The following is a 20,098-nucleotide window of genomic DNA, read 5'->3' as shown; positions in this document are numbered from 1 at the left end:
CGGCGAGTCCGAGTTTAAGAAAAGTAGGCCAGTCTCGAAACGGTATTTTTCCAAGCATCCGAGAAATTATTTTTGATCGCGTAACCTCGCTCTCTGTCCACGATATTCTTCACCGGAACGCTGGTTAGACCGAAGCAAACGTGTCCATAGGGAGGCCTTCGGGTGTCGAGCTACCGAGTTTCGAGCGTTTCATTCCGTAAATCGTGACCACGAGCTCGCACGCCTTGTAAATCGATAAGCGGGAGGAAGGTAAAAATGACCGTATCTCGTGACCAAGTTTCTCAAACGATATTACGTTTTGATAGGATCGAAGTGTAAGATGGAGGAGTGGGAATAGAGGCTGACCACGACGACACGAATGCTCAGCGTTCCACCGAGAAGGGAAGGAAGAGGTATTCTTAATGGAAGAAGTATAGCGCAGCCGTGAAATAACGGCTGAACATGTTTCGAGCGTCTAGGTAAGAAAATCGATGAAAGTATAAGAAATCGAAGGGCGGCACGTTCGCGTTTAACGTTATATAATTATTTCGCGAAAAATAACATTCGCAAATTTCGACATATCTTCGAATATACGTTATCCGTATTTAACGCAATTATCACACGAATGGAAATTACATTTGTGTAAATAAATTTCTATAACTCGAAAGCGTCCGCAAAAGTTTCATAGATGATCGATGTTGCGATATATTTGCGAAGGATGTTGTAATTTGGATAAGAAATATTTGAAACGCGACGAAATTCCAGGCAGTAAAGATTACTCGCGATTTATTAACATTTTAACTGGTGATTTATACGATTTTAGAACTTGGAAAGAGAACCGTAGAAATGTAATGGTCGGTTCTAATCGTCGTTCGAGAGCGATCGAAGCTTTGCAGAATCTCGTGTATCGTCGTCGAAAGCGTTTCGACGCTTATTGCAACGATGTTATTGCGAAATACGTGTTTCAATTATGCTTCGATTTTCTATCGAGGTATATAGAACGACTTTGTGAAAAAAGTTTTACGCGCGATCGCGCCATACTTCTTCCAGCAATCGAGTAGGTTACAAGGAACGTCGGAATAAAAGTGATAGGAACGCGAAATCTCGCGACCACGTACAATAAGACATATCATTTTTTCTAATATACCCGGACGACGTAGATTCTCGTCTAAATAGATTAAAGGAAAAAAGAAGGAAAAGAAAAGCGAGGGGCTTTTGAAAGTCTTCGAAAATTGTCCTCGATCGATCGTGACCTACCTTATCGACAATTTTTTCGATCTTTCTAATCATTGAAAGTAATAAGAAAGTGGTAAAAAGAAGAAAGGAGGAATAGGTAAAGAGTTTAAAGGTAGAAAATCGTCGAGTCCATACATTCCGAAAGTATAATACGACGCATTAATTAGGGACCGTAGCTATCGTGTATAAATATTTACAGATATTAGACTCGGCTATAATTTAAACGCTATATTTATTATTATATACAAAGGTTTTAAGGTGTTAAAGAAAAAAAAGAACTTGTAACTCGTTCTAATCTATAATAGCATACATCTCGTGATGTTTTTTCTCGTCGAGTTTTTCGAACGTTTCGCGATTAAAAAAACGTGTGTGATCGTAGATTGTTCGACGTAGTTGTTATTCGAAAGGGATTAATAATGTCGCGTGCGCTTCTTTTCCGTGCTCTATGTGTTTTAGTTGCACATCCGTCTGGCGATGCTTCGCGTATATTAGCGGAAGTGACGTTGCCTGAAAGTAATTTTTATCCCTCTGATTGACAGGATGGAGTCGAGGCGATCTACATCGTATATTTCTCAAATAACATCGTCCCCATCGATCGCAACTATCCGGTTTGTTACCGTTAATCGTTATTTATATGCGTTTACGGGAAATTTGCAAATACGAGACTTATAAAACTATATACGTAACTTATAAAAATATATAAAATATCCAAAGTACGGTACTCTTTATAATTTCCAGTCTTTATAATTTTCAAAAAATACGAATTCGCGTCATTATTTCCAAGATAATATAATCGATTCCGACTGACTCCATTCTATCAGCTATGTCGATAAATACACTGCTCAACGTAGATAGTTAGAAAACGATCTATCGATCTTACTTGTAAACATAGATATTATTATTTAACAAATCGTAACTGAAAGTTTTCGTATATTATACGCGTACACCATGGTTTCGCATACACGACACGCGAACACGCAAACCGATGCAACCCATATGCACCACGATGAAAGTGTGCGCAATAATTGCTTCTATCCGACCTTGCATCCGAGTTGAAGCCACTTTCTGCGTTTCAACAATTCCACAGCCGATTCTGTTCGGCCGCAATTGGAATCAACACTCCGTATCTCATGCGTGATATCGTTCCCTGTAAACGCTCTCGTAGTTTCCTAGCAATCGTTCCAACACGTTTTCTTAACACGAACGGCACATCAAGAAAATTTCTAACAGCCAGTCCTTGTCCCGAAGAACAGTGGGAAAAGCGATTCGATCGATAGGTAGACTACGAATAACTTCGAATAATCTACGATTCTAATTAAAGCGCAAATAGCAATTTCTTCGTACGATATATTTGACGAAAAAACGTATTTAAAAATATCCTCTTACTTTTTAAACTTATAATTCGTAGAATTACATTGAAAAAAATGGGACATACAGCAATTAAATCTTTCTTTATATAAATATATTTCACAAAAGTGAAATATTTCAGACTACAAAATCTAACAACCACGTAACTACGCTTTATCGTGTTATTTTCGAACCTCGTAGCCCGAAGAACTAAAACCGAGGAAATCTACCACCGAATGATTTACGATATATTTTTGTACGAATGGTGTACGATATATGTATATATGTATTTTTTTTTTTTTATACTTCGAATCATTGATTGTACCGAGCAGTGTATTTCACCTTTCAACTCGAGATTTGAAAAAGAGTCTCGCGGTAACGCGGATGTTCCATCCCATTCATTCCCGCGGACGATCCGCATGTCGATAGTCAATTCGTCGATATTTTACACGAAAAGATAATTCCTGACAGAAATTGCCGCGTCACCGATCCTCGTGACGTTGATTCAAGTCGATTAATCGACTCTTCTAATAAAACAATTAGGAAATTCCGTGAAACGTCTGCTTCGACGTTATATGTATATTACATATAGGTGTTTTTATTCAAGGAAATTTCATTCTCGCTATCAGATGTTCTTTGCACATAGGTACCTGAAAGGTTCGACTATTTATTAATTTGTCAAGGCTGCGTAAACAATCCCAAAGAATAAAAGATGCTATTTTACGTGTCCGTGATGGTGAATCTCATAGGTATCTCTTAAGCGTGTAATTATCGTGGTACGGACGAACAGCGATTCACATATCGTCATGCGTCGCCGTCATAATTTTACTACGTGAAACTAAGTGGAACAATGGAAATCAATTTTCTTTTTGTTTTGTAAATATTCGATTAAAGATTGTCTAATAAAGAAAAGAAAAGAATAATCTACCTATAGGAAATTTTGAAGAATCTTGGATAGAAAGAATTTCTGTAAATCCTAAATACAATTTCAAATGTAAAGAAATTCGAACAGAGAATCTCCGTAAGTTCCAAGAAATCTTACACGGAGGATCTTTACGAATCCTGAGGGACGTTAGATAGAAAGTATCGGGAAATTCTGAAAAATCTTCAACAGAGAGTCTCTGCAAATTGTGAGAAGTGTCGGAGGATTGCTCTTTTCGGAGTTTTCTTACGTAATAAAATAACTACGGAAATCGCATAAACTTGCGAGAAAGTATCGGTAAATTTTGAAAAATCTGCAATAAAAAAAACTCTGAAAAGTGTTCGACAAACGAATGCTCCGAAGATCCTTATATAATAGAATATCTGCGGAAAATCCACACAAACTTGGGAGAATTTTTGATAAAAAATTCCCCTATGCTCTGAAGAACCTTCTGTAAAGAAGGAAGATAGATGTTGCAAAGCGAACCATACATATCAAATAATAAACGATAATCTTCATTATCGACGTTTACAATTGTGCATAAATGGGATAGTTATTAACGATGACCACGATGACTGGCTCGATCGTCCGTGGACATTGATTCCGACTAATTAGAATTATAGAAGCCGATTAAACAAGCCTCGATCGAAGAATCGATTAACAACGATGATCACCTATTGGAACGATGAAATTGTAAAATATCGCAGAAGTAAGCAAAAAGGAGGGGGTGGGGGAAATATTACACATGGGAAGACACGAACCAAAACAAAGAAAGTCTACACTTATTTAACAACGCACTCGATAATGTATGCGAACGATGAATACAAGAATTCGAGATCTACTTACTTATATAGATATTTATGATATTCGTGATAAACCGATAGGGTCGAAGCAGATGAAAGTTATATAAAAGGCAAAAGAAGCGTGTGAAATTAGTAGAATCGATGTCTACGCGTCGAACGACGTTTATAGAATGGGTGCATCGTCGAAGGAGAACGATAAACGTTATTATGGTTGAGTTAAACACCGAAGTTTAACAATGTTACGATGTACAGGGTGGTTCGTCATTGATGAAACTTATTTAACGATCGATTTAGCATTGAAAATTATTCTTTTTAACTGTAAATTATAATTTTATATTATAGCTGCTCTGTTTTTTATAATAATTATACGTCTCTAATATTCCTTGTATTTTTTCGAAAGAATAATATTCTCTTTATTGTTGACTTCTGATTTCAAATAAATCAACTGTAATTTAAACACAATCGTGATCTAGTTTTGACGTTTTTCGATGCTTGATCGATCGTTAAATTAGGACCTAAAAATAACGAAACATCTCGTATATGTAAAAAGAAAATTCTTGAAAATATAACAACGTTTCAATGTTCATAATTAGCTGTTTAAATAATATCTTCAAAATGCTGTCTACTTCGGGTTTCGGAAGATCATCGATAAGCGCGTTTAAAATAAGTTGTATGATTTTTATTTTTCACCAGCGAGATAATTGCCTCGACGGAAGGCGCGACGAAAATTATTCAAACACATTGTGAAACAGAAACTGGTGTTGCACAATTCCAGCCTTTCGTAACAATGTTCGCAAAGTAGACGCGTAAAAGGTCTACTTTCCATCTACTAATTTACCACTAATTAGCTACCATCCGCTTATGAATCGCAACGAACGCGACTCCAAATCACTGTTGCGTGCTTAACACCACTTAACTTCGACTTCTTGGTACGAAATTGTACTAAATTATGCGCATAAAAAGTGATTAACGATGAAAAGAAGGAAAATACGAAGAACCTCTTACGCGCAGAAAATCAGCTGTAATTCAGTAGCCTGGCATTGGTAATCTAGAATTTCTGGAACAAGGTAAAAGATCTACCTTCTAAATTCTACTTTTTAAAGCTTAATTAGTCTCCGTTCAAGAAGGCGATTTCCAACATTAACCTACGACAGATAGGTACTCGCGTTTAAATATTTTATCGAATATTTGTTTTTCTATAATCTAATAATTTACATAATCGTATATCCAGTAAAATAATGAAGAAAACGTGAAAAATATGTAGAACGTAAAATTGAAACGTAAAAGACTTGAAAGCTGTTTATCCTCCGTACTTGTATTTCGTACTGTACGATTAATTATTCGCGTCGATTATCTTCTCTAGAACTTATTAATTTATTTAATTGTGTATTTAATAACATTTATGTATTTACCTACATAGAAAGCAAAGTTTCAACGTTCTTACTATCCCATATCGTACCAATAATACGATATATTTAATCTCGTTTTCTCTAACTTATTTATTGATATTTATAATCTTTGTGATTTCGCAACAACCAAAGACAAGATACCTGTTGTATTGATAATAAACCGCGTATTTAAACGAAAATTATTTATATCCAAAAAGAAAGAGGCATTTCATCGTTGATAAGCACACCTGAACAAACGTCGTTCGTTGAGTAGACATCTGTGAATTTGTATCTGTGAAAATCTATACGTGTAATCGTAGTAGCACTTTGTACTACAGTATTTGTCCATGTATAAGAGAAAGGTTAATCGCGTAGCATATGTCCCTGTATTTATTTGCCTGTTAGTTTTCTGTCCTGAAGGACCTAGCATCAACATATGTACGTTCTAATATTAATAGGAAAAGAAATGATTTATTAAAGAAAAATGGAACATTTAGATATTGGAAAAAATGCCAGGGTCTATGTATAGTTGTCACTATCACGCAAGCTTTGTGTATGCATTCGTTATATGCTGAGTAGGATAGATAATCAGATGACCGAATGTTCCGAATATTCGACTCGAATGATTTCATCGAAATCCGAATACTCGAACGAACGTGCTCGATTTATTCGAATCAAACCAACGAATTTGAATATCGCCGATCGTATCAAATATCTTAAAAGATATTGGTTGATAATCTTAAGATATTTCTAATTTTATATATTATTGTAGATTATTGGGAAATTTAATTGAATTATTCTTTTTTTTTTTGGTCCTTTTCTATTTGTTGATAAAATTTTAAATTTTGAAAAAACTCGAACGCGTCGTTTGAAAATTCGAATAAATCGTAGTAGCATTCAAATAATTGGAAAAGAATTGAACAATTTTCTAATTGAACTTATTCGATCGATCGAATTATTTCGGATATTGTTTGAATGACAGATTATTCGAGTCAGAGTCCGATAAGTCGAATTCTATCGGATTCGATAAGACGATTTTTCAATTATTCAATTCATATAGTCGAATACTCAATACGAATCGAAATCTAACCTCGAGTAATCGAATATATTTCGAGTGCTCTCGGGCATTCGACTTTCAACGTGGTGTAATAACACTCCGTTGGTACATAACCACTGATTATTTAAGAAAACACGTTAAATTTTCCATGAAAGTACATAACACTATCGAATATAGCGAGCCCGTGTAGAAAAACTAAACATCGAAAGAATAACTAGAAAGTCGAGCGGGAAGATACTATGAAAGTTTAAATTTAAACTTCTTAGGTTAACAATTTGTTAACTAGAATTTTATTAAAACATGTAGGATGAAAGTATGTTACAAAAATCGATCGTTGATTTAATCAACGTTGATGTCGATTATTATTCTTAAGCGTTATTTTAATGTACAAACTTCGATTAATCGTTAATCTCAGTTTACACGAAGTAGTCTGAAAAACAATTGTATGCGAGTATGCGTTGAAAGATTATACTTTAAAAGATTTACTTTCCATAAAACCATAAAAGCTACAAGCTCGACATGTGTAACGATAGGAAAATTTGTATTGGAAAGGAAACTAAATTCACGTCATTATTCACGCAAAATAGAAATTAACGAACAGGAAACGATGTTCGGTGACATTTATTGTTAGACTACGGGTTTTTATGCATTTATAAGGAATTTGAAAGTGCAAAATTTCAGAGAATGCGCATAATGTGAAAGAATGTATAAATCATCCAAAGTATATCGCTTTCTATAATACTTGGCAGATGAAACAATATTTTACCAAGTCTGTGCTTTTTTAACTATATTATCAAAAAAGTGAATTTCCATAAAAATCAGCAGTCTAATTATTATGTTAATCGAATCTATCGTGTGTAACGTGATTTAAAAAAAGAAAGATAGCGACGTATATACATATTACAAAACACTCTCTAATAGAAGACGCCCGAATTGTGATATGTTTATAATGTTTATAAGCCGATACCTGTTCACGGAAAAAATTCATTCAAATGGTGGGCCGTCGTTCAGCAATTGCTTCGCGCTCAGCAATGTCGTTTACACTGCAACGATCTGCAACGATCATTTCTTGTTCTTCACACCTGGTTATTGCACGTACACTCGTTAGCCGCGCAAACGATTACTGACACGCGCCATATTTTATCAAGATATCGATACGATTGTTACTTCGAGCGATCGAGTTATATTCGGACGGGTATATTCAAAGCGTACCAAACGCAACGATTCATTTGAATTTTTCATTAAGAATGTTCAATTTTAATTCGACAAAAGATTTTCCATGCAATTTAACAGATTGGGTACGTTTTATAAAAAAAAAAAAAAATAACGTGATAATGTTATTGCGTAGTTTTCGAGATATAAATTTTTAATTTACTTTTATCATGAATTTCGACACTTTTTATCGCAAACGTATCATCGATCTTTCTCTTGATCGCAATACTGAAACATTTTCTTCCGTGAACAAACATCGTGGATCTTGTTAAACAATGGAAATTATTCCGACAAATTCACACATATAACTAGAGTAAGTACGTGTGTGAATTTTCAATTCGATGTACGTATACACATTGCACATATTAGGTGAAATTGTGTAGAAAATGTCGTTAATTGAGAACAGAATTAATTGAGGATGAACATTAAGAAAAACATTAATCCTCGTTACTTTTAATTCTATTAAATTAATTTAAATTTTTATTTTACAAAAAATATATACATAAGAAAGAAAAAGAAGAATCTAACTGTTCTTGATTGACGATCTATTCTTGATTAATGTCGTAACGCATATTTAAATACTTGATGTTGCGAAACATCGCGACCGACAAAGCCTCTCGATCGAAATCGAGGAAGCGATAGAGGACAACTTCAAACGTATGGTTCGATGATAAAAAACGGGGACGTGCCGGAAAACTATTTAAAAAAGAATCAGACAGAAAGAGTGAAAAAAAAGAAACAAGAGAAACCGGCTGATTTACTTTTACTCAATTTTAATTGAACACATGCGTAAAACAATGAACACTTCATCCTCCGCCAACGGATATAAATGCGAGATTTAAAGTCGCCAATACGCACGAGTCATGTGTTTAAAAGAAGCAATTACCCTAAAAAGAATCGCGCGTAAGAGTTACTTACTAGGGTGTTTTCGTTGAAAGATAAAAGGATAAAAAAAAAAAGATAAAAATCCCAACGTATTTACGAGGTAGATAATAAAAACAACAATAATAATAAATAATAATAAATAATAATATTTAATTATGATAAAGTAATAATGATATAATAATAATATTATTAATATTAATATAATTATAAATTAGTTGCAGCTTTCTGTGTAAGGTTATTGTGATATTTAAAAAGAAAAAAAATAATAACTTTACCGTAGCGATATAAAATTAATTCAGAATTAAGAATCTGATATTTAGTGAGCAAATAAAAAAGAAAGAAATAACCAGTATGTCGACGGGGCTTTTGAGTGATGCCTCTCCGCGATCGATTCAATATGGTTACGTATAGAGAATGGATAAAGAAAAAAGAAAATACAGCGACCCGTGAGCGGCCGCGTCTCTCTCTCTCTTTTTTTTTCGTCACCTTCTTCACGGGCGAGGTTAGAACGACAATCTTAGGCCTCGTCAAAATACTGCCGGATACATAAGGACATTCCGAAAATCGGTCGCAAACTAACGCCAGCTGATTAGATTAAGCTATTTTTTTTTGCAGTCGAATTCGAATGCAAACAATTACAAAAAAAAGAAGGGCAAAGTAAAAGAAATAGACGGAGGAAACAGAAAAACGAAAAGATTTTGATCGAGCTGTTGCACGTATTAGTGCGAAAGAAATTCTTGCGATCTGCTTCGATTATTCGGAAAGTCCATTTTGCATCTGGATCAATCCGTCCATAATATGTCTCACGCTTGAGGCATTTGCACAAATCTGTGCATATTAATCATTGGGACTACAAAAACATATCATCATATGTAATGGTAATGATACCGTATACATATATATACATATGTATACATATATATGCACATATATATACATATATGTACATATACATATATATATATATATTTAAAAAATATTAAGCAATAAGATTTTATTTATATGCCCGTAGAAGAAAAAATTGAATGAACAACTGCATATCAACACGTGTGTCTGGGCAAGGATTAGCTTATACATGATATATATATATATATACACATATATATATATAATTAAAATATAAATATATATATGTATATTAATATATATACATATATATAGGTATATAATCTTTACTTCGTCGTTGTCAGGCGTTAATGTTAAACTTAATTATCATTAATTAATTATTAGATTGTGAAAGAATTTCTTCAGGTTCTAAGCAAGATTTGGAAATAATAAAACGAGTAAAATACATAGCTTCAAGTGGTTTTTTTACTAGTCCCCGCATCATTTATTATATGTTTTACTTTTTTATATTACTTTTCCTTTCTCTTTATTTCAAATATTTAATATCAATTGATAGGAACGTAAAATATTTTTGGCAAATTTTGTACACTAAGACAAAGTTGTAGTAAAGCTAAAAGATATCTATTGTATTTCAAACTTGTATTTCATACAAGTGGTTTCATGGTGGCGCTAGTGAGATTAGCGTTTCAGACCAATTTGGCGGTAAACCCGGTATAACCGAGTGATAGCTGAACGTAAATTATTTCATTAAATTTCGCATATATCTGAGTCAAAAATGGTTCATAAAACTAAAGAAGAATGTAATGATTTATTTGTGAAGCCGGGAAAAGAGATGCCAGAAGTATTTGAAAGGGAACAAGCTGATTATAAAGATCTTTCGAAAAAGTTTGTAAACATGAAAAGTGACTATTCTAAACAATATGCGCACATATACTCTGCTAGACTTGCCGAATTAAGGGATGTTCTAACACCGCGTGTTAAAGCTAAATGGGGTATGTTTATTAATTTTTCTTATATTACAAGGTTATGATCATATAATAAAAATATATATAAAAATCTTCTTATGGATAATATAATGCGTATAGTTTTCTTTCTCGCACAGGAAATGTTCCGATTGTCAAATTGGCCGATTTAGAAAATTTAGAAAACCAACAGTGCATAATAATTGGCACATTGTATAAACACCAACCATGGAAACCATCAATTTTAAGGGAACTTAGTGAAGAACATCAGTTTAATGTTTCCTGTTCTAAACCAAATTATTGCTCAGAGAAAGATCAACCATTTCTGGAAGATGAAATGTTGCGAATTAAATTAGTAGGCGAGCAAGTTGATTTAAAGCAAATTGTTACCGGAGTTGTTTGTGCTGTATTAGGCAATGAAAATAGTGATGGCACATTTATGGTAATTTTAATTCTAGAAAAGTATAATTATTGTTATATTTTTCTTATGTTTAACGTAACGGTGATAATTCTATTTAGGTAAAGGATTGGTGTTTTCCTGGATGTGCGCCAAAAGAATCTTTAAAAGAATGCATATCACAAAAGAAGCTGGTGATAGTATCTGGATTAAATTTATCTAATAATTGTGACAGTTTAGGGATCTCCCTTTTTATGGAATGGTTGTGTGGAATGGCTGGTAATGTAACAATACAAAAGGATAATACTTCTATTGTTCGACTCATTATAGCAGGTAAATCACATTCGCTATTATAAAAATTATATATAGTACTATAATTGTATAATACCTTATTGTCTTTATTAAGGTAATACCATAAAAAATAATGATACATCACAGGCTGCAACAGACATAGCTAAAGGACTTGGAGAAGCAATAAAATCTGTAGATACATTCTTAAGTAATTTAGCAACATGTTGTTCTATTACTTTAATGCCAGGAGAACATGATCCCACTAACGCTATGTTGCCTCAGAGACCATTTCATCCTTGTTTACTGCCTAAATCATCTAGGTTTGTATATATCGAATTGTATAAACAAGTAATTACTCCATTTTATTATGTACACACAAATTTATTCTATTTCAATAACATAGACTTGAAAGCTTTAAAAGTACCACAAATCCATGGATTAGTAAAATTGAGGGCCGAATAATAACTGGTACTAGTGGTCAATCAATTCGAGATATCATTAAAGTAGCAGGTGAAACTGGTATTTCAGCTCTTGAATGGCTAGAAAAGACCTTATTATGGAGACATGTGTGTCCAACTGCTCCAGACACACTACTAGCTTGCCCATACTACAAGAAAGATTTGTTTATTATGGAAACATGTCCAGATATATATTTCGTGGGAAATACGGACAAATTTGAAACGAAATTGTGGAAAGGTTTGTAAAATATTGTAGCAGAATAAAAGCTACGATTTTTACTAAAATAAAAAGCGATTAATAATTTAATTTTTAGGTGATGAAAATCAAATTGTTAGATTAATATCTGTTCCACGTTTTGATACGAGTCAGACTGCTGTAATAGTAAATTTAGAGAATTTAGATACCCAATATATTTCCTTTAGTAATATTTAAATGAACCTTAGTCTTTCAACTGTGAGGATATTAAGAATATTAACTGTGTATATTTTAATTCTGATTCAGCATAAATTTTATATGAACATATATGTAAGATTTTTCAAATAAAATTCAAATATTATTAAAAAATAACAAGATTGTGCAGAAACACACATTTATTTTAATCCTGTTTATTTTATATTCATGATGCGATAAATTAAATTTCATGTAACATTTTGATATAATTTGTGATATTAATCAACACATAAATAGTAAAAGTAAAACATTTTCTATCATTGCCTGTTTATTTTCATTCAAAATGTGATGTACAAAATCTAAGCGCATGACTTTTAAATATAGGTAGTACGTTTGACTAAATATAAAATATGTAATAAGAGAGAAATTACATATAATATCACAGATTATTAAAAAATTATGAAATCACAGTGACGTAAGATTTTGAACATGTAACTTAAACATGAATTCATGCTTTATAAATTATAAATAAGAACATAACAGTCAAAATACAGGGTACAATTGTTTCTTGATAACAAAATATTATACGTCATTTACTTTTAGTACTTCATTTCATTATAAAAACTAAAATTTAATAAATATATCAACCTTCTGTAGTTCTATCTTCTTACCTGTAGATAACACAAAATCACGTAAAATGCATAAATTAAATGTAAATGATCATATACGTGTCCTTTTAAAATTTAATAGGTAGACTGCTTTTGACTGTTATATGAGATGCAAAAATTATGAAATCACTTGAAGAAATGATAAACAACATAAGAGAAGTCAAGTATAGAAATATAACGATGTACACAATATAGACATATATACAATACATTATTATGTGTGTTCGTAGTAGTTGAATTTTTGTCGAATGGATGCAATTATTGTACAATGAACATCGCTTCGTCGTAACTAGAAAAAATATGCAACATCGAAAGATAATGCTACAGAACATTTTAGTTGGCACTTTTATTTAACGTAAGAATTTGATTATAATATAAATACACTTTTTTATTTTTGTCTTTTTTTTTTTAAATATAAAATCGTCTATTTCTGGTCATATGAGATTCTAACTGTTGAACGACTATGTCCTATATTATCGGTTATAACAATGAAAGAAAAATATAACAATATCCTTATCCTAAATAAAAGGATGATAGTCCCGTACAATTCTAATGCTTTGGCCGAGATAGCAATACTTAAAAAGCAATTATTAAGGTTTCCCATTAATTTAAGCAGAATGAAGTTATAAAATTTATATTTATAATACACTTTACAGATTCATAATACCATTAACTTAAGGTGCATGTTACATGACCGACAGGTATATATAACAATTGACAGGTAGCTTCTGCATATAGTAACGACGACGTAGACATACTGTATGTATTAAAGACTTTATCCTATCTTTTAGCCGTTGGACGTATTCGTTCCTTTTCAGTATCCCTATCGTCAGCTACTGTCCATTCAGGATCATTGGGATCCTCACCCTCTACGTCACAACAAGCTGATTCTGTCGAATCTGATTCTGGAGAATCCATTTCCCCATCCTAGAAACGAAATATTAACGTCTACCTAAATAGTTATGAAAAACTATTTTTTCCAACGGTTATTCTGCATATATTACAAAAACTATATTTAAATGTACAAGCTTGTAAGAGCTGAAAAAAACAATCAGCAGGCTAATTCGTCAAAATATTCTAATGCTTATAAAACTCATGTAAACGCAATGCAGTCTCTCTTAAATATTACTAAAATCTGAAATATGCGATAAAAATAAAATCAATTGTATTTAAAATAGGAAGCATCAAATGACACTGCTTACCAGGGATAGCCTCGAGGAGCCATGAAAGTTGGCTCAAAGTTTATATTAATAATCAGTACGAGCATTCAGATATTTCTTTCATAATAAAAAGTTCTGATAATTAACACTCAAATATTTAATACAAACACAGTGTACGTACATCGTCCGCTTTTTCTTCATCACGGGAACAAAGAGATGCTGAAGAAGCTTGCCAATGCCCATCTGGCATCACTTCCAGCATTTTGTCATACACTTCTTCGGATAATGGAAATATCCTTGGTTCGTACGGCAAAATCTAACGAAGAACAGTATACAATTTTTTTTAAGTATTCTGTTTTGTATTTAAAAACGTACTTTAATCAGATCAAAAAATAATACCTCATTTTCATCTTCATTTACCGAAGTACCAGTGTCGTCTTTCCCCACTCTTAACATAGGCGCAGTACGACGCCGTAAAGCATTTTGCAAAGCAGATGATCGATGCAAATTATCAGAGTTATGTTGATGTTCTGATTCTTGTACTTGTGGAGTTGCAGGAGGTGACGTAATTGGTGACATCATGTCTCCACCAAAATCACTTGCGTGTGGAGACATAGGATCTAACGATTGAGAAATAATTTATAAATTACCTGAACACGAGAAGATTAATTGTAGGTAATTTAAATTAACACGTTAACGCTGGTGCCGATATTCATGGTTTTCTCTGTGGGGTGGCGCCCGAATTCACTGTCTGCTTCGTAGGGCGGCGCTGAGTCACTAACCATTTTGTCAAATACATGTGTAACCCGTAGCCGCTCCTCGGGACGGACACGTGTGACCCGCTGATGGGACACGCCGGCGTCAACGTGTTAAGTAAATTATAATGTACAATTACCTGGTGTATTCGCACCACTATCTGCTCGACTATCTGTCCTACGATTATGTCGAATACGAGACTGATGTGGCATATTCATATACGTCATAAAACGTTTGTTTTCTTCTCGTTCGCTTCGTTCATGTCTTAAAGCTATAGTTTCGTCTGACATATCTTCGAACTAAAGATAATGTATAGATACATTTAATCTCACTGGTGTAAAAGTATTTAAAATTTTATACTTCTGTAATTAAATGTACTTACATCACTGTCTTGACTAGGCCTATGCATAACACCATTTTTAATATCCAACTTTGAAGGCTCTTCGCATAACCTCCACCTTGGAGAAAAAAAAAAAACATAATGTAACATTAATAACTACCCACTTGAGATACAAAAATGTATTCAATAAAATGTTACTTACTTTGGTGTTAATATTTCTTTGTATTGTAACTTTTCAAGCCTAGTTGAAGCAGCTACACTATATGGTATAACTATATTATCAATATCGTACGAATTTTGCCTCAATCGTCTGAAGCAGAAAAAATTTTAACAATTTTAATTATATGTTTAATGTATATTTTCTTAATAAATGTAATTAATAATACTGACCCATGAGAATTCTTTTCTTTAACTATGTTCTTCTCTGTAGTAGAAGCAATGGTGTGATGTAAAGGAGAAGGCACTGGAGATGAATGCTTACTAGAGCTGGAAAGTGCACTAATATCATCATCATCTTCAGTTGTCAGTTTCTGTACCCTCTTCCTACTTAAACCATGAACACTTCTATCATGACCAAGCCTGTTTCTTTTTCCTTTTAGCATCTTCTTCTTAATTCCTACATAAAGAATATCAACAAACAAAGATTAAAAAGACTAAAAAAGAATTCTTTACTACACGACTGTATGATGCAACATGTTACATACTTGCAGTAAGAATACTTGAGGATGATTTTTTTAACCGAGCTGCTGCATATTTTGCTCTGTGCCCTGGAAGTTTCTTATTTCTCCTTTCATTGGTATCTTTATCTTTTAAACGTGTGATCCGTAAATTTCCCCTTAACATTTTTTGTTGCCATTCCACTGTTTTCATAATAGCATCAAGATGAGTTCCCTGTGTGATTTCTGCACAGCAAAAGGTTACATAGATTAATGTAGATTCTCAAAAACCTTATGCTACACATCATAACAAATTATATCTTCTTATCAAGGTATGTACATATATAGAAATAATGTTTTACCATCAGGAAATGACAAAACAGGATGAAAGCTAGGATCCACAAGTGCAACCCTTTCTTGTACAGACATTTGTTCAATTGGTTCTTGCGGTTGCATCGGATCTAATCTTCCAGTGCATAAAGCACATGGTGGTAATACACGATCGCAGTTGCATCTTACAGTTGATGCTTTTGCAGCACGTTTTGAGACTTCATGTAACTTATCTAGTTGTAATAATTTCCTCTTCCTGTAAAAACTCCAGACAAACGGCCGAGTCCTACTAGCAGGTAATTCACCTTCTGGTGAATTATAACGCCCTGTAGAACCTGGTAAAACACCACTATACCCATTCACTGTTTCTGCATTATCAAGTATCACTAAACCCTTGTTAGCTCTAATATGCCGTTGCAATTCATTATGCTGTCTAATCCTATATTCCAAATCCGATATTTGTGCTTGCAGCCACGTCCATCTTGCTGCTACACCTGCACGATCTTGAGCATACCTCCATGCTGCCCGTTTTGATCTACAAGTATTATATAAAAACATAAGAAATAAATTAGTAAAGAAATACTAACCGACAAAGTAACAATCGATATTTTGTTTAAAAATATTTTATCAAGTAATTTATAGTAAGTACAGTTGTATGTATCGAAAATATTTGAAATGTTACTATAAATATTGAAATAACATATACCTATTGTTTTGTTTTTGTTTATTATCTATTTATTTCTACTACATTTAATAATTATCTTTAGTAATAATGTACATAAACTCGCCATACTAAGCGACATAATAGTCAAATAAAATTTATCTAAACCGGCCCAAAATATTGTTCGGTTTCCAGTTTTTTATAAACTCAAATACGTGTTAAAAACAAAGAAGTTTAAAAGAATACTAAGATAACAGTACTAAATTTTGCATTACAAAATTACTCTAGGAAATAAAATGTACAAAATTATTTTAAATTCACAGATTCCATTCTATTAAAACTATAGGGAAAATAGAATGGTCCCAAATCTAAACATGGATTTTTTTTTATAAAAGAAATTAAAACTTACATAGATATTCTTTGTTGATGTGGATTGTTAAATGACTGCATTTCATCACAACTTTCTCCGCCACTACTCGATGCAGTACAATCAGAGTCAAGATTAGATTCCACAATATGTAATTGCGAGGCTAAAGGTCCTGCCACACTTTCTACTTCTTCGCCTCTAACTTTAACTTGAGGTGTACCAAACACTGACTGACGGTTGCTATTATTACCAGAAGTACTACCCAAATTGTCACGCGATCCATCACCAAAATATCGGCAACACAATCGCTGACGATTCACACTATTGCTCTGGGCAACACACATTTTCTCAATTTTTTGCAAAAACGAACTCAAACTACTACTAATCTCAGGAAAGTTTTTAACATTAGACTTAGAACTGATATTAACCAATTCTTGAAAAAGATATTTTTTCACTCCATGATGAGCAAGCTCAAGAACTCCAGTGTTTTCTTCAGCAACATGCCTGCCTATTATTCTTGCTTGAAGCTTCCTCAGTCTTCTTAATAAAAATGCACATTTCCTTTCACTCTCGTGTTGTTTTTGGGCAACAATATCTTGCTGTAACTTTAAGGTGTTGACTTTCTGCTGGTCCACAGCATCAGCAATATTGCAAATACTCATAACATCAACATCAAGTAAATCTCTTTCAAAGGAAGGAAATCCTTCTTCAGGCATAGAAAACATTTCAACTCCATCCACAGTGCTTTGCACTGGTTCATTACTACCTGTAGATATATTTTCTGCATTTTCCACACCTTCAATAGATTTAATAACTTGTAAAATCTCCTCAACATTCTGTCCAATATCACCAACATTGCCCATGTTACATTGTTCATTATCCGCAGTTATATCTGTACCAAAGGCCATTATTTGATCCACATCCAGACTTTTATTATCTCCTACTGTTTCTGAGCCCACCAAAGGCAAATCTGCGCTTGATTTCAAAAAACCCATATTGTCCGCTTGATCACCCATAGATGGGTCGTTCATTATAGTATCAGTCACCTTTTTCCCTGGACTGCCCGTAATGTCCAGCTGTTCGCAGTCCTGTTTTATTAATGCCTTCTTTGTAATCAAGTCAGATCCGTGCGTAAATGTAGACAAACTATCAAGATCATTGGCATATTTCGAGTTGATGACATCACGAATGAGGTCTTTGGATATACCATGTAAGCACTGTTCATCAATCTTTGATGGTTGGACGTTTGCAGAAACAACAAATTTCGCCAGAATTTCACGATTCTGGCACAACTGTGTAGCCTGCTCTGGGGAAAGAAATCCACCAGCTGGAAGGGAAGGGAGCAAATTTTCAGGCTTTTGAGGACCACCTTCCGTCAGAGCAGGGGCCATCACTGCCACTGACACTGCCAGTGCTGCGGCCTCGACATCCAGAGGCTCCCACGTGCGTACGCACCCACACCTACACTTCACATGTGCTGTTCTCACTCCCATTCATCCATTACTGATTTATTGTCCTGCACTTGTATTAACTATTGTTATGCTTTGGAATAATTTCTTTCTTCCGTTTTATTTTCCTTTTGAACCTTGTATTCTATCTTCATTCATTCCACATTTAATATTATGTTGTTTCAACAGTAATCTCCATCCTGTGTAATTTCTTCATTTCTGTGTTTCATTTGCGTGTTGCGGACCAACTCATAACCTTAATCTGCAAATAAATATACAAAAATAAATATTTATAAGATTGTATATATTATTATTTAGATTAAGATTATACATACATATATATATATATATATATATATATATATATATATATATATATATATATGTAACAATTACTTTGGCTCTCCGTTATTAACATGAAGATACTCATTATAATACATCTAAGGAAGTATATTTACAAGAATTAAGACTAAATTTACTTAAATGCAAATGGCATACATTGAATAAATTAATAGTATACATAACAAATGTATTTGTATCTAACAAAATACTACGTTATTATATAAATCGCAAATTACACTATTTAATTTCCTTTTCAGCATTCATATGTTCATAAGGTACAAGCTGGCTGTCATTTACCAAACGTTTAATAAAAAACATCAAATAAAAAATGCATAAATAAACAAGTCATTAGTAGTTAGTATCACGAATACCTCAAAATAGAAGCAATTTTAATGCATAATTAATTAGTATATGTACTAGTGATCAGCATCACGTGAAACAATTTTTATTTCGAAATATCGAAAGCGAGAGGGAAAGGCCACCGATACTTAATTTAATAAAGAAGCAAGTAAAGCATACAAATTCCGCTTACCTTGTACTCTTCGCTCGCAGAATAGGAAGGAAGCCCGTTGAAAATCGCAGATTCTTCAAACCGATACTCCTCGGTGTGGCAACATCCAAACACGCGGAGTAAGCGAAGAGGAACGTCAGAAAAGCAAGATCGTTCTTCCCACGAAGATATATGTTCCAATATATGTCGGATCACAGTATTCGAGCGGTGAACTTCGAACGTAGAGTAAGCTGAGACGGTAAGCGGCTGCCGGCGAATAACGATATCAACGCGTTATTAAGAAATTGGAATGCGATGAAACAAAACGCTGCTACGCGTTTGTGAAAGAAAGTCCCGAACACTGTGTTGTTTGACGAAATAACGAAGGACAGAACGTTGAATAGAAGTGATTAAGGAGGTAGGAAGGAAGCTTAATCGAAGGTAGAAATTTCCGGTCAGCACTATGATACGGAGTGTTGCACATAATTACACTAGATATCACTACCAAGTATACATGTCGTGGAGATTAATAACAGATATGCTTGCATCGTTTGACGCATTCCCACGTGATTACTCGTCGCGAAATATAGAAAACAACAGCAGTAGTAGTAGTAGTAGTAGTAGTAGTAGCAGCAATAGTAGCAGCAGCAGCAGCAACAGTAGCAGCAGCAGCAGCAGCAGCAGCAGCAGCAGCAGCAGCAGCAGC

The 20,098-nt window shown here is 33.6% G+C and overlaps 2 protein-coding genes across 5 annotated transcripts in view; one reads left to right on the top strand and one right to left on the bottom strand.

Moving 5' to 3' along the window:
* Positions 1-10,228: 10,228 nt before the first annotated feature.
* Positions 10,229-12,348, top strand: LOC100740047 (DNA polymerase delta small subunit-like). The gene is made up of 6 exons (XM_003488451.4): positions 10,229-10,667; positions 10,778-11,079; positions 11,157-11,367; positions 11,441-11,645; positions 11,729-12,021; positions 12,098-12,348. The coding sequence occupies exons 1-6, from the start codon at positions 10,451-10,453 to the stop codon at positions 12,214-12,216; spliced, it is 1,347 nt and encodes a 448-aa protein (XP_003488499.1). The 5' UTR covers positions 10,229-10,450; the 3' UTR covers positions 12,217-12,348.
* An 878-nt stretch (positions 12,349-13,226) lies between these two features.
* The window catches only part of LOC100750147 (KAT8 regulatory NSL complex subunit 1), an 8,703-nt gene continuing 1,831 nt past the window's right edge, over positions 13,227-20,098 (bottom strand). Inside the window, exons 1-11 of one of the 4 annotated variants that reach the window (XM_003488450.4) lie at positions 19,435-20,074; positions 17,155-18,822; positions 16,117-16,619; positions 15,803-16,000; positions 15,489-15,714; positions 15,301-15,408; positions 15,141-15,216; positions 14,898-15,057; positions 14,402-14,622; positions 14,184-14,318; positions 13,227-13,769 (exon numbers count right to left, since the gene is read on the bottom strand). In XM_003488450.4, the coding sequence (XP_003488498.1) occupies positions 13,623-13,769; positions 14,184-14,318; positions 14,402-14,622; positions 14,898-15,057; positions 15,141-15,216; positions 15,301-15,408; positions 15,489-15,714; positions 15,803-16,000; positions 16,117-16,619; positions 17,155-18,605 (3,225 nt within the window). In that variant the 5' untranslated portion in view covers positions 18,606-18,822; positions 19,435-20,074 and the 3' untranslated portion in view covers positions 13,227-13,622. Of the gene's footprint in view, positions 13,791-14,044; positions 14,319-14,401; positions 14,623-14,897; positions 15,058-15,140; positions 15,217-15,300; positions 15,409-15,488; positions 15,715-15,802; positions 16,001-16,116; positions 16,620-17,154; positions 18,823-19,434; positions 20,075-20,098 lie in introns of those variants that run through there. The other 3 variants (XM_033320073.1, XM_024366710.2, XR_004461477.1) reach the window with 3 other exon arrangements.

The sequence above is a fragment of the Bombus impatiens genome, unplaced genomic scaffold (assembly GCF_000188095.3).
Source record: "Bombus impatiens unplaced genomic scaffold, BIMP_2.2 scf_0233, whole genome shotgun sequence".
NCBI lineage: Eukaryota > Metazoa > Arthropoda > Insecta > Hymenoptera > Apidae > Bombus > Bombus impatiens.
This window is presented reverse-complemented; position numbering and strand designations above follow the sequence as displayed.